General features: G+C 44.2%; 1 protein-coding gene across 11 annotated transcripts in view; it reads left to right on the forward strand.

Moving 5' to 3' along the window:
• KCNT1 (potassium sodium-activated channel subfamily T member 1) overlaps window positions 1-12,171 on the forward strand; it is a 61,398-nt gene that overhangs the window by 36,396 nt on the left and 12,831 nt on the right. For 10 of the 11 annotated variants that reach the window (XR_015745440.1, XM_087944250.1, XM_087944244.1 and 7 more), the window contains 14 exons: window positions 724-798; window positions 1,115-1,198; window positions 1,688-1,782; window positions 2,366-2,546; window positions 3,339-3,503; window positions 4,092-4,228; window positions 4,991-5,054; window positions 5,635-5,743; window positions 6,623-6,731; window positions 7,449-7,598; window positions 7,737-7,972; window positions 9,153-9,369; window positions 11,278-11,383; window positions 11,893-12,065. Coding sequence is in view for 10 of the 11 variants with exons in the window: in XM_087944250.1 (XP_087800376.1) it covers window positions 724-798; window positions 1,115-1,198; window positions 1,688-1,782; window positions 2,366-2,546; window positions 3,339-3,503; window positions 4,092-4,228; window positions 4,991-5,054; window positions 5,635-5,743; window positions 6,623-6,731; window positions 7,449-7,598; window positions 7,737-7,972; window positions 9,153-9,369; window positions 11,278-11,383; window positions 11,893-12,065 (1,901 nt within the window). In the remaining variant the exon portion in view is untranslated. The remainder of the gene's footprint in view (window positions 1-723; window positions 799-1,114; window positions 1,199-1,687; window positions 1,783-2,365; window positions 2,547-3,338; window positions 3,504-4,091; window positions 4,229-4,990; window positions 5,055-5,634; window positions 5,744-6,622; window positions 6,732-7,448; window positions 7,599-7,736; window positions 7,973-9,152; window positions 9,370-11,277; window positions 11,384-11,892; window positions 12,066-12,171) is intronic. The other variant, XM_087944246.1, reaches the window with a different exon arrangement.

Genomic DNA, 12,171 nt, shown 5'->3' on the forward strand with positions numbered 1-12,171 from the left:
TGGTGAATTGTTGATTTGAAGATGTCTGCGGGTTCAGTGGGAAGGCCAAGATCAACCCAACTTGTGTTCCCCAATTCTAGTATACAGTTCACTAGTCCCAGAAAATAAGTCAGTGCTTCATTTTTGGTTTGTTTGCTTCTGACGCCTGGAAGTCCTCCACTCATCCAGTCCTTATAGAGCTCGTGTTGGCTTTTCTAGAACTTGATGTTCTCCCGATCCGTTTGAGTATCTCATCCTTCTTGTAAAGCTGTATTAGATGTCTAATGCAGAATAGATGGTTTGGAGTTTCATCCCCAACTTGATGTTCTCCAGATCTGTTTCAGTATAAGTCTCATCTTTTTACTGTTGCTAGACATCTCATAAAACCAGAAAGGATGGGTTGGAATTTCATCTCCAATTTGATGTTCTCCAGATCTATCTAACTCTCATCCTTCTTGTATTGCTAGATGTCTAACAAGAACAGAATAGATGGGTTGGAGTTTCACCTGTCACAACCAATGTCAGTGTTAGGGATGGATAATAGGGACTGGCGGTTGATGCTCCTGGAGGTAGCAGGGATGAAAATGTTCACCTAGAACGTCTGAAAGAGAGTCATTTGTTTGCTTACCTAGTTGACTTATAGGCTGCCTCAATCTTTAATGATGCAATTCGTTCTGATCATGGAGGTAACGAAGACTTAATCTTCCATAGCTTAGCCTGTATCCAACTCTTTTTTTCCTTTAGGGTAACATTTGGGAGCAAATCTTTCGTGTTTCATTCATCCTTGAAATGATCAACACCGTGCCATTTATTATCACGGTACGTTTGATGACTGAAAACGAGAATTTCTTTTACCTTCTGATGGTGGGTGGAGCCCATTCTTTAAGACAGTCACTTCCCTTTACTGAAAATACAGGTTTTGAAAGAGTACAGGAGCTAATGGGCCATAGTCAACTCAGAATATATGTGGGCTTTGTAAGAATCTAGTTACCAGCATGGCAAACCGTTTCTGTGCTGTATTGCTGCCTTGGGAACTCTACAGATGTCTCCATGTAGTTAACAGGAGAGAAGCTTAGCTCAAGAGAGAAGATATTTTCTAGCAACCATAACCTGGTCCCTTTGGCTTTTTTAAAAGATATTTTGGCCACCTCTACGGAATTTATTCATTCCCGTGTTCTTGAATTGCTGGTTGGCGAAGTATGCTTTGGAGAACATGATAGTAAGTAGAGGGTGGAAAGGAGGGCCTTTTCTGCACGAGAAGTTTGGGGCATGTCCTTTTCTGCATATCCCGCTTTGTTGCGATGATGCACATACATTGGACTCATATGGCTTGCTAAATGCTACACCTGGATTTACAAAATGCAATGGTTGGGTTTAGAAAGAACGGTGCATCTAAGTAAATAAACCATAATATGGTTCGGGTGAGAACATAATGGTTTGGGTCACATATCATGTGAAAGCCAGGAAGTTGTTTCTATGACATGCTGAACCACAAGCTGGAATGAGATACAAACTGAATTTTTTCCTTTCCCTTCCCTTCCCTTCCCTTCCCTCTTTCATTCTCTTCTCCCTTCCCTCTTCCCTTCCCTTCCCTTTCCTCTTCTCCTTCCTTCCTTCCTTCCTTCCTTCCTTCCTTCCTTCCTTCCTTCCTTCCTTCCTTCCTTCCTTCCTTCCTTCCTTCCTTCCTTCCTTCCTTCCTTCCTTCCAGAATGACTTACATCGAGCAATACAACGGACTCAGTCTGCCATGTTCAACCAAGTGCTCATTTTAATTTGTACCCTGCTTTGTCTTGTTTTTACTGGGTAAGTTCTTTGGCTGTGTCCTCTTCGTGTCTAGCATTACAGGAGATCTGACTTGAAGGAGACGTGATCCAATCTGTGGCATTTGATTTTCAGCAAAATCAAATTGACCTAATCTAATGTCTGTTCCAATCAATTAGGAAAATCAGACCCAGCCCATTCATCACATAGTTTGAATTTTCCAAATCAGATGGAACCAGATCAAGCCAATGATTTGAAACAAGTGTCAATAGTTCCATATTGATTGTTGACTAATGAAATATCTGCAAGAAAATCACCAAACTCAGAGATTACTAAGGACCTCACAGTTCAATCCTGAACTACAAATACTCCCTTCTATAAACAAAGGAGTAGAAAGTTACCAAAATATTAGTTCTTTGACCACATCCCAACTGAAACAATATTGATTAGCTCCTTTTTCCCAGTTTCAAAAATGACTCAAGAACCTTGGATGATTGCCATCCAGCCCAATGAAAGGTGTTGATATTCAATGCTGTAAAAGGAAGAAGAATGAAACCTAACTGAGTTTTACGATAAAAACCTGGTTTTACTACTAGGATCTCATCTTTCCTCCCCTGTGATCTAGAACTTGTGGCATCCAGCATTTAGAAAGAGCCGGTGAGAACCTCTCGCTCTTCAAGTCCTTTTATTTTTGCATCGTCACCTTCTCCACCGTCGGCTATGGAGACGTGACTCCCAAGATCTGGCCTTCTCAGCTGCTGGTGGTGATCATGATATGCGTGGCCCTTGTGGTCTTGCCTCTGCAGGTAAGGTATGACTCTCTGGGGTTTACAACATGGATGGGATGAGCCATAAGTAAGAGGGGCTTTGGACTGAGGGCAGTACAGGAGTTCAACTTGCTAGATCAAAGCACAGAGAGTTGGGAGTCCATCAAAAGAGAGGTTATGGGGTATGACACTGCAGCCTGAACATTTCAAATTCCATATGTATATACATACATACATACATACAGTATGTATGTATGTATGTATGTATGTATGTATGTATGTATGTATGTAAACAGGATCACAAGTGACCGTAAATCACACATGTCAGAGTTGGCCTCAAGTGGGATAATGCCGCCATGTTGCTCCTAATAAATCTTTTGGATTCCTTTGAAGCTTGGCTCGAGGCTCATGATTTAATTAGGGCAATTGCCGGAACCCTGACAGCAAGCCGAATGTATGTATGTATGCATGTTTCAAAAGAATCCAAAATATTTATTAGGAGCAACATGTCGGCATTGACCCATATGAAGTCAACTCTGACACACGTGATTTATGATCACCTGTGACCCTGTTTCCCCCCTCCCCCCTGGGTGTGTCAAGAATCAGATTCTCCAACAAAGCATGTTCATAGGCTGTGTGTCATCAATCACATTCTCCAATGAAGGATTTCATATATCCCTCCTTCCTTCCATCCCTAATAGTATGATCTTTGGTCAGATCTCCATCACCTCCTGAGCTGGTGGTGGGAGATCTTTCTCCATCAAAGAGAACCTTTAACCACCAGATTCCAGACCGTTGGAGAAGATCTGCTGGCTTGTTTTTTGCCTACAGTTTGAAGAGCTGGTTTACCTGTGGATGGAGCGGCAGAAGTCAGGAGGAAATTACAGCCGCCATCGGGCACAGACGGAGAAACATGTGGTGCTTTGTGTCAGCTCCCTCAAGATAGACCTGCTGATGGATTTCCTCAACGAGTTCTACGCTCATCCGAGGCTGCAGGTGAAGGTTGGGTTGGACCTCTATTGGGAGGCAGGCTTAGAAAACCGAATTTCTTCCTGGGTGGGAAGCTAAGATAGTTCAAAGATTCTGCTTTTCCCTTTCAGGATTATCTTAAAAAGATTAAATCATGGCAACCAGATCAACATTTATTGAACTGAGACATTTTGTTTCCCATCCAAGTCACTTCTTCCGTCAAAATGAGAACACTCTGACTCTACGCCTAACCAAACCTTTTCATTTTGACTGCAAAAGTTACTTGGATGAGTAGCAAATCATCTCAGTTTAATAAACTTTCATCCACTTGGTCCATGATTTAATCTTTCTAGATACTTTTGGCCTGGATGTTTTGAGTTTTCATTGACATATTTCAATACATTTTGGAGAGGAACCCCTGCAGTTGGTGTGTGAGAGTTGGTACATTCCAACGACTCTCTGACTCTGTGCCTAACCAAAAATGTTCATTTTGACAACTTGGTTGAGTAGCGAAACATCTCAGTTTAATAAATTTCCATCCGGTTGGTCCACGATTTAACCTTTTTTAGCTACTTTCACCCTGGGTGACTGAGTCTTCATCTACGTACTTTTCAGGATTACTACGTGGTCATCCTTTGCCCTACAGAAATGGACCTTCAGGTGCGCCGAGTGCTTCAGATCCCATTGTGGTCCCAGCGGGTGATCTACCTCCAGGGATCTGCCCTGAAGGATCAGGATCTCATGAGAGCAAAGTGAGTTGGAAAGGGAAAGCAGATTTTCGTTGCCTTCTTTCACTGGATGTGATTTTGGGGAGAGGTAAAACAGGAACGTAAACAGACAGTAAAACAAGGGACACAGGGGCTCAGGGGCTAAGACGCTGGGCTTGTCGATCAGAAAGGTTGGCAATTCAGTGGTTCGAATCCCCAGCGCTGCCTAGCGGAGTGAGCTCCCGTTCCTTGTTCCAGCAGCTTCGGCCAACCAGTTTGCAGTTCGAAAGCACGTAAAAATGCAAGTGGAAAAATAGGGACCCTTTTGGTGGGAAGGGAACAGCGTTCCTCCGTCATGCTGGCATTCAATCATGCCGGCCACATGACCACGGAAACATCTTTGGATAGCACTGGCCTTCGGCTTTGTAATGGAGATGAGCAGCGCCCCCTAGAGCCGGAAACAACCAGCACAGATGTTATAATAGCCTGGTTTTTCACACTTACAACCGACACACGGTCCACGATGTGATTTACATTTGGATGCTTCATATTTATGTGCCAGGCTCACATGATCCCCTTTTTGTGACTTCCTGATCAGCAAAGTTGATAAGGAAGCCAGATTCACTCAACAACCATGGTATCAATTTAACAACCGAAGCAGTTCGCTTCACAAACATGGCGAGAAAAATCGTAAAATGGGGCAAAACTCACTTAACAAATGTCTCACTTTTAAATGGGGTTTCCCCTCTCCAGGTGTATGTCTAATTTAACTTCCCAGGAGGTTAATGGAATATCTTATGTTTGCAGGATGGACAATGGAGAAGCTTGCTTCATTCTGAGCAGTCGAAATGAGGTGGATCGCACAGCTGCCGTAAGTCACAAAGCAAAATGACAACATGATTAAGCCAAGGAAGGGAGAAAGGGGCTTTATCCCCCCTTCTTAGACAACATTTGTGAAACTGCAAAAATTATAACTGTGAAGGAGATTCACAGACGAAACCATGCAAGAATTCTATTCTGTTCTGTTCTGTTCCATTCCATTCCATTCCATTATTCTATTCTATTCTATATTCTACTGTTCTATTCTATTCTATTTTATTCTATTCTATTATGTATTCTACTATTCTATTTTCCATGCTATTTTTTATGCTATTCTATTCTATATTCTACTATTCTATTCTATTCTTCTATTCTATTTTATTCTTTGTTCCCTTCCCTATTCTATTCTGTTCTATTCTATCCATTCCATTCCATTCTTATAGTAATGCCGTAGCAATTAATATATTAGCTTAAGGCAAGCCGATGATTGCTTGTACATTCTCTTGGAAATGGCGGATTCCAATAATTTGGACCTTTTAAAAAACGCCTTCCCATGCCAAGACCCCTGCATGGAATGTGAAACCTACCAGGGACCATTTCTAAGTAGGATCTTTGTGCTCCCTCTTCCGTAGGACCATCAAACCATCCTAAGAGCTTGGGCGGTGAAGGATTTTGCTCCCAACTGTCCCCTCTACGTTCAGATTCTCAAGCCGGAGAATAAATTCCATGTCAAGTTTGCAGGTGGGACTTTTCCGATAGTCATGTAGATGCACAAATCCAACTCAAAACTGGCGGGAGGGTGGGGGGGGGGACATTTCTGCAGACAGGGAAAGGCTGGGTGGTATACAATGTGTTTTCAGTCCTTTTCTAATCAATACCATCCAGCAGATTATCAAATGGGCTGTAAAAAGAAAACACAATGACTTGACATCTGCAAACATATAAACAGCATTTATTGTCTCAGATACAGCTAGTTAATTTTTCTGGAACATTTATTGGACAGTTTCATTTGCACACATTACCCTGGTTACATGTTCATGGGTTTTATTTTTCTGTTTTGTGTCCGTCATTCTTGCTCTTCTCTACCCCATTTTTAAAAGTTACCTACAACTTTTAATTTGTGATAGACCTGTTTTCAGCTCTCACGATGAAGGAAGAAATCCCTGCATTGCCTTTGGTTAAGATATCCCTCAACCTAATTGAGATAAAGTGAAATAAAATCAGACTTTATAGTTTAGCCAGATATATGAAAATCCAGAAGAGCAACTGATCTATTAAAAACTCCAGGCACTTTGATAGACTGTGTAAAATAACAGATTGGCAAGTAGAAGTTTTTGGTGTTAGAAGAGACATACAACAAGAAAGAATTACAAGTGTTTGAATTTGTACATTTGGGGGAAAATTAGAAGAGGCAAAAAAATGGAGAGTAATATATTTTTTCAGTTGTTTTTACAATGATAGCAAAAGGCACTTTAATTTTTCCACTGCTGTTTATTAGAGAAACACGAGGTGGTTTACAAAGACAAAACCAGTCAAAATCAACTTGTCAAAGGGATCCTGCTGGAAATTTAAAATGATGCCTCAGAATATGAAAGGACCTGATTTTTTTTAAAATTTCAGATCATGTGGTGTGCGAAGAGGAGTGCAAATTCGCCATGCTGGCCCTGAATTGTGTCTGCCCAGCTACCTCTACTCTTATTACTCTTCTCGTACACACTTCCAGAGGGCAGTAAGTAGTGAAAAACTGTGACAGGCTGGTCAGTTTCTAGCTGGGGCAACATCTGAGCCATACATGTCAAAGAGGTTGAATGTCAAATGTGAGAAATCAGGAAACCCAGGCAATTCAAATGAATATAAAGGTTTATGGCAAGCTGAAACTCTCTACGAGATTCTGAATTACTAACAGTCAAAGGAAATTGGTGGTAGATAAATGTCAAAAAGGTGGGCTGGATTTAGATCTTCTGTGAGCACGAAGGGATTCATGACTAATGACATGTTTGACCCATCCCTCGGGCTCAGCCTGGTCATCTCTTACATTGTGTTTCTGTTTAAGAGAAAGTTGTCCATTTTTGGACTATGACTTCTTTCACGCATGAGACCCAGGACAATTGCCACATCTTCCCATAGGTTCCGTCCTTGGTGATTAGGTCTTTCTGCTTTCCATAATGCGTTCTTCTAGAGAGTTGAAAAAGGTCTAGTGCACGCCTCAGTGCTTTTGTTTGATTTGAATCTACTTTTCTCGTGCGAGAAATTTCCTGACAATTAGAACAATTAACCAGTGGAACAACCTGCCTCCAGAAGCTGTGGGTGCTCCAACACTGGAGGTTTTTGAGAAGAGACTGGACAACCCTTTGTCTGAAATGGTAGAGGGTTTCCTGCTTGAGCAGGGGGTTGGACTAGAAGACCTCCAGGCCCCCTTCCAGCTCTGTTGTTCCGTTCTTTCCAGGGAAGGCCAGGAATCGCCAGAACAATGGCAAAGGATGTATGGGCGATGCTCGGGCAATGAGGTTTATCACATCCGCATGGGGGACAGCAAGTTTTTCATGGAGTATGAAGGAAAGAGCTTCACCTACGCATCTTTCCACGCTCACAAAAAGTAAGTGGAAAAACCAGATTTCTTACTTGAACTTTGGGAGATCTGCTTGCTGTATTCCCACCCGCTTGGCAGCATCGGCACCGAGGTTCAGTTTTAAGTTGCCGCGACCGGTTTTATCTCGATCCTTTATCCTCTCAGGTATGGGGTTTGCTTGATGGGTGTGAAAAAGGAGAACAAGAGCATCCTTCTCAACCCAGGACCACGCCACATCATGACCGCGTCGGATACGTGTTTCTACATCAACATCACCAAGGAGGAGAACTCCGCCTTCATCTTCAAGCAGGAAGAGAAGCAGAAACAGAAGCTCTTTATGGGAAAAGGAATCTACGACGGGCCATCAAGATTGCCGGTCCATAGCATCATCGCTAGCATGGGTGAGTGGCTCTTAACTTCCTCCCATGTGTCGTGGTGGAATCTCCAGCTAGACTGGAGGAGGCGTTAAGAGAGGGCTGAGCTCAGAATCCTTACATGGCAGAAAGCGGCACAGAATCCCTGATGCCTTTAAGTGACCATCCCCAAATTAATGAGGACAGTCTGGAGAAATTCTTGCAACTAGCAATAAAGCAACTTCTTGAGACCCTTCATGGGTGATCATGGTTGCTTACGCCCAACAGGTGCGTTGCAAAATTCCTCTGACTTCCAAAAGCCGTCGTTTTTGTCTCCTTCGTCAGTTTCCCACAAGGGAAAAGGCTTGTTCCTTCATGATGATGATAAGACCTGCTGAAAAGGCAGTAAAAATAAAAAACCGGGAGACCAGAACCCTACTGGCATTTTTCTGTAGCATCCCCTGTTCTGTAGTACACACTTCCCCATGGCCCCCTACCCATTTGAGCCTTCTGGAAGGACGTAAAGGGCTGGCTTTCCCCCTAGGCATTGAGAGGGGATGAGATGGGAGTCTGAAGGTTGTATGAATTGATGGGGGGGAGTTATGGGTGGAAACTGGGGGCTGAAATCCTTGCCATTCTTCCCTTCCTTTGCCTGAATCTCACTCGAGAATCTTTGTAACACAGATTCGTGCTTGGAGGGGAGAGAATTAGGAGCCCAATCGTCTCTCTGGAGATACTAAATATAGGTAGTCCTTGACTTACAACCACAATTGACCCCAACATTTCTGTTGTTAAACGAGACATTTGATTAAGGGAGTTTTGCCCCATTTTATGACCTTTCTTGCCACCCTGGTTAAGCGAATCACTGCAGGTGTTAACTCAGGAACATGGTCGTTGAGTGAACCTGGCTTCCCCCGTTGACTTGGCTCGTCAGAAGTCGCAAAATGGGATCCCACGACCTCGGGACAGGACTGCCACGGTCACAAGCGCTGGACCAGTGGCCAAGGCTCTGAATTTTGATCATGCGATCACTGTGTCATACAGTCATAACTGTGAAGAACTGGTTCAAGGGACTGTTGTAAGTCGAGAACCCCCTGTGCAGAGCTCTTTGGAAGAGGCGTCCAATTCTGCCTGGGAAGTAGACCCTGTTGGTCTATGAGAACTTCAGACCGGCAGCCCCGGACAGCAGCTGATGCCTCCTCTCTTCCTCCCCCTCCTCCTTGACCAGGCACGGTGGCCATGGACCTCCAGAACACCGAGTGCCACCCCAACCACAGCTCCAAGTTAACGTTGCCGTCGGAGAATGGGTCTGGGAAAAGGAGGCCCAGCATCGCCCCAGTTCTGGAGGTGGCAGACGCTTCCTCCCTTCTTCCCTGCGACATGCTCAGCGACCAATCCGAGGACGAGGTGACTCAGTCCGATGATGACGGACTGACCATTACAGAGTGAGTTCTTTTCCTCCTCCCCGGGGGGAGCCCAAACACACCCACACACACAAAGGCCCAATTGGAAGAAATATCCACCTGGTTCAGTTCCAAGCCGGGAGAAAGGCACTGGGGACAAAATGGAAGCTGGAGGCGGATTAGAAAGAGGGCTTAATGGCGAAGCAGAGCCCTTGGGTTCTGGGCACTAACCACGTGAAGTTGAGATGGAGGGTGGGATGTTTGTACCTTCTCTGGGGCTTTGCACTTGAGCTTCCTGTTCCTGTGCAAGAACACATATTCTCTTGGGTGTTGTGGGGGGTCATAGCTGGCTCTGTAGGTTGAGCTAAGTTTGGTTGACGTTTGGACTGCTGATGTAATGAAGGGGCTTGTTGGGCAATTCCTATTGTGGCTAAGGGCTAATCCTACCTTTGTTCAGGAAATTTGCTTATGAATAGAGCTAGCTATTCTCTTTATCTCTTTAATGCTGACATCTGCTGAGGGTTGTTATGAAAGGCAGGGACTATTAAGAGTGAATCTGCTTCCAGCCTCTAAAATAATACAGATTTCCAGGGAAATATAATATTCTGCCTTTTTAATATTTCTCAAAATATTTCATTCTTCTAGGAGAGGGGAGGGGGTGCTAACTTTCTACAGCACACACGCACAGACACCTACACAACAGGGAGACCTTGTCTTGTCCAAACTCCTTTTTTAATTTCACTCCACCTCAACCACACAATGAGTTGGGCATGACCTGAAATTCATGTGTGATATCCTGTTATTTTGCCTTCTTCCCAATCATAAAACCCTGTTTTATTCATCAATTCTATTTGATCTGCCATTCTCCTCCTCGTCTCAACACCTTCATCGTGTGTTTATTCCTCTTAAAACCAGCAAATGTGCCAGATCTTTTAATCTGTCCATTAATATTTCGATTCTCTTTGAAATGTTTTTTAAAAATGTGTTTGGATGCGCAACGGAGCACGTCGTCTCTGCCAAGATTGTGCTCCGAGTATTAAAAAAGACTCAGTGTGATTCCAGCATTCAGTTGCCCCATAAGTGCAGCCATGCAAATTTCCTATTATTTACCTCCCAGCAGGAACCTATTTGCATACATTAACCTCTGCTTAATAGTCTATTTCAGCTCTATTTTCCTAACTCCCACTAGAAGCTGTCAAAAAAATGGGGAGGCGATCAAGAGTTTGTTTGGCTCGGATGGAGCAGCAGCACCATCTGGCGGGGAAAAGTGGAGCTGTTTTGATTCTCTCCTTCCATCTCCTTGAAACAAAGACGGGGTTCAGCCGAAAGGCGGCCCCCTCCGCTCTCATTTTTTCAGATCTGGTCTGCATGCTGTAAATTGGAGTTCTGTTAAAAGGTTGGGGAGGGGGGACTTGATCGGGGTTTGTGAAGTCCAGTTGAGCAAGACGACCTTCTACATTTCCGAAGTTCTACTGAACGTCAATAGAGCCCCTTGCAAGTAGACCAACAAGGGTGATAAGGGGTACGGAAGCTGAACCGTATGAGGAACTGTCAACAACTAACCTGTCTAAACTCTTGAAGAGAAGGATTGGGGGGGGGGCATGGTAACTGTCTTACAATACTTGAGGGACAGAGTAGACGGGATTGGCTTGTTCTCCAGAGCGCCAAAGGGCAAGGCAAGAAGAAGGCTCTTAAGGAAACATCCAACCTGGAAGGGGGACTTTCTTGACAATGAGGACAACTAACCAATAGAGCAGCTTTGGCCTCCTGGAGTTGTGGGTGCTCCATCATTGGAGGGTTTCAAAAATGGACTGGAATGGTATAAGGTCTCCCGCTCAAGCAGGAGGTTAGACTAGAAGATCCCTGAGGTCCCTTCCAGCCCTTGGAGTCTATGTTCCACACTCAGGGAGGAAAAGGTGGCTCAAATCTTCACCTCCTTTTGTTTTAAAGGTATGTGAAGGGGTATCCTCCAAACTCACCTTACATTGGAAGTTCTCCAACGCTCTGCCATCTTTTACCGGTCAAGGCCCCCTTCTGTTGCTTGCGTCTGGACAAGGTGAGAGGCCACTTCTGAAGGTCCTTAACTGGAACCATACAGGTAGCCCTCGACTGGCGACTTGCAACTGAGCCCAAAATTTATGTTGCCAAGGGAGAAATTTCTTAAGTGCTATTTGACCACTTTCCTCGCCACAATTTGTTAACTGAATCGCTGCGTTTGTTAAACGAGTCACCCGTTTGTGAGGTGAATCTGGCTTCCCCATTGACTTTGCTCCTCCTCAGAAGGTCGCCAAAGGGCACCCCGGGATGCTACAACCGTCGTAAATGTGAATCAGTGGTCAAGCATCCAAATGTAAAGCAGGTGACCATGAGGACGCTGCAACGGACATAAGTGTGAAAAATGCTTTTTTCAGTGCCGTTGCAACTTCGAACGGCCACTAAGTGGAGGACTTTCCTGTATCTTTTGCTCAATTAATATGTATCAATTTTGGGGCAAAAAATGAGCATGAATCCCAGCCTATTCTCAACTCCCGTGTAACAAGGACGTTTGTGGTGCTGTGTTTCCAGGGCTGCAAGCACAACAGTTACGAAGACGCGAAGGCCTATGGCTTTAAGAACAAGTTGATCATTGTGTCCGCTGAGACCGCCGGCAACGGCTTGTATAATTTTATTGTCCCCCTTCGGGCGTATTATCGTTCGCGGAAGGAGCTGAATCCCATCGTACTGCTGCTAGACAACAAGCAAGTTTTTTCTTCCTTCCTTTTCTTCTTTTCTTTTTTCCTTCCTTCCTTCTTTTCTTCCTTCCTCCCTCCCTCCTTTTTTCTTCCTTCCTTCCTTCCTTCTTCT

The sequence above is a fragment of the Notechis scutatus genome, chromosome 15 (assembly GCF_049901735.1).
Source record: "Notechis scutatus isolate UNSWTSFEM ecotype Mainland chromosome 15, rNotScu1.2, whole genome shotgun sequence".
NCBI classification, from domain to species: domain Eukaryota; kingdom Metazoa; phylum Chordata; class Lepidosauria; order Squamata; family Elapidae; genus Notechis; species Notechis scutatus.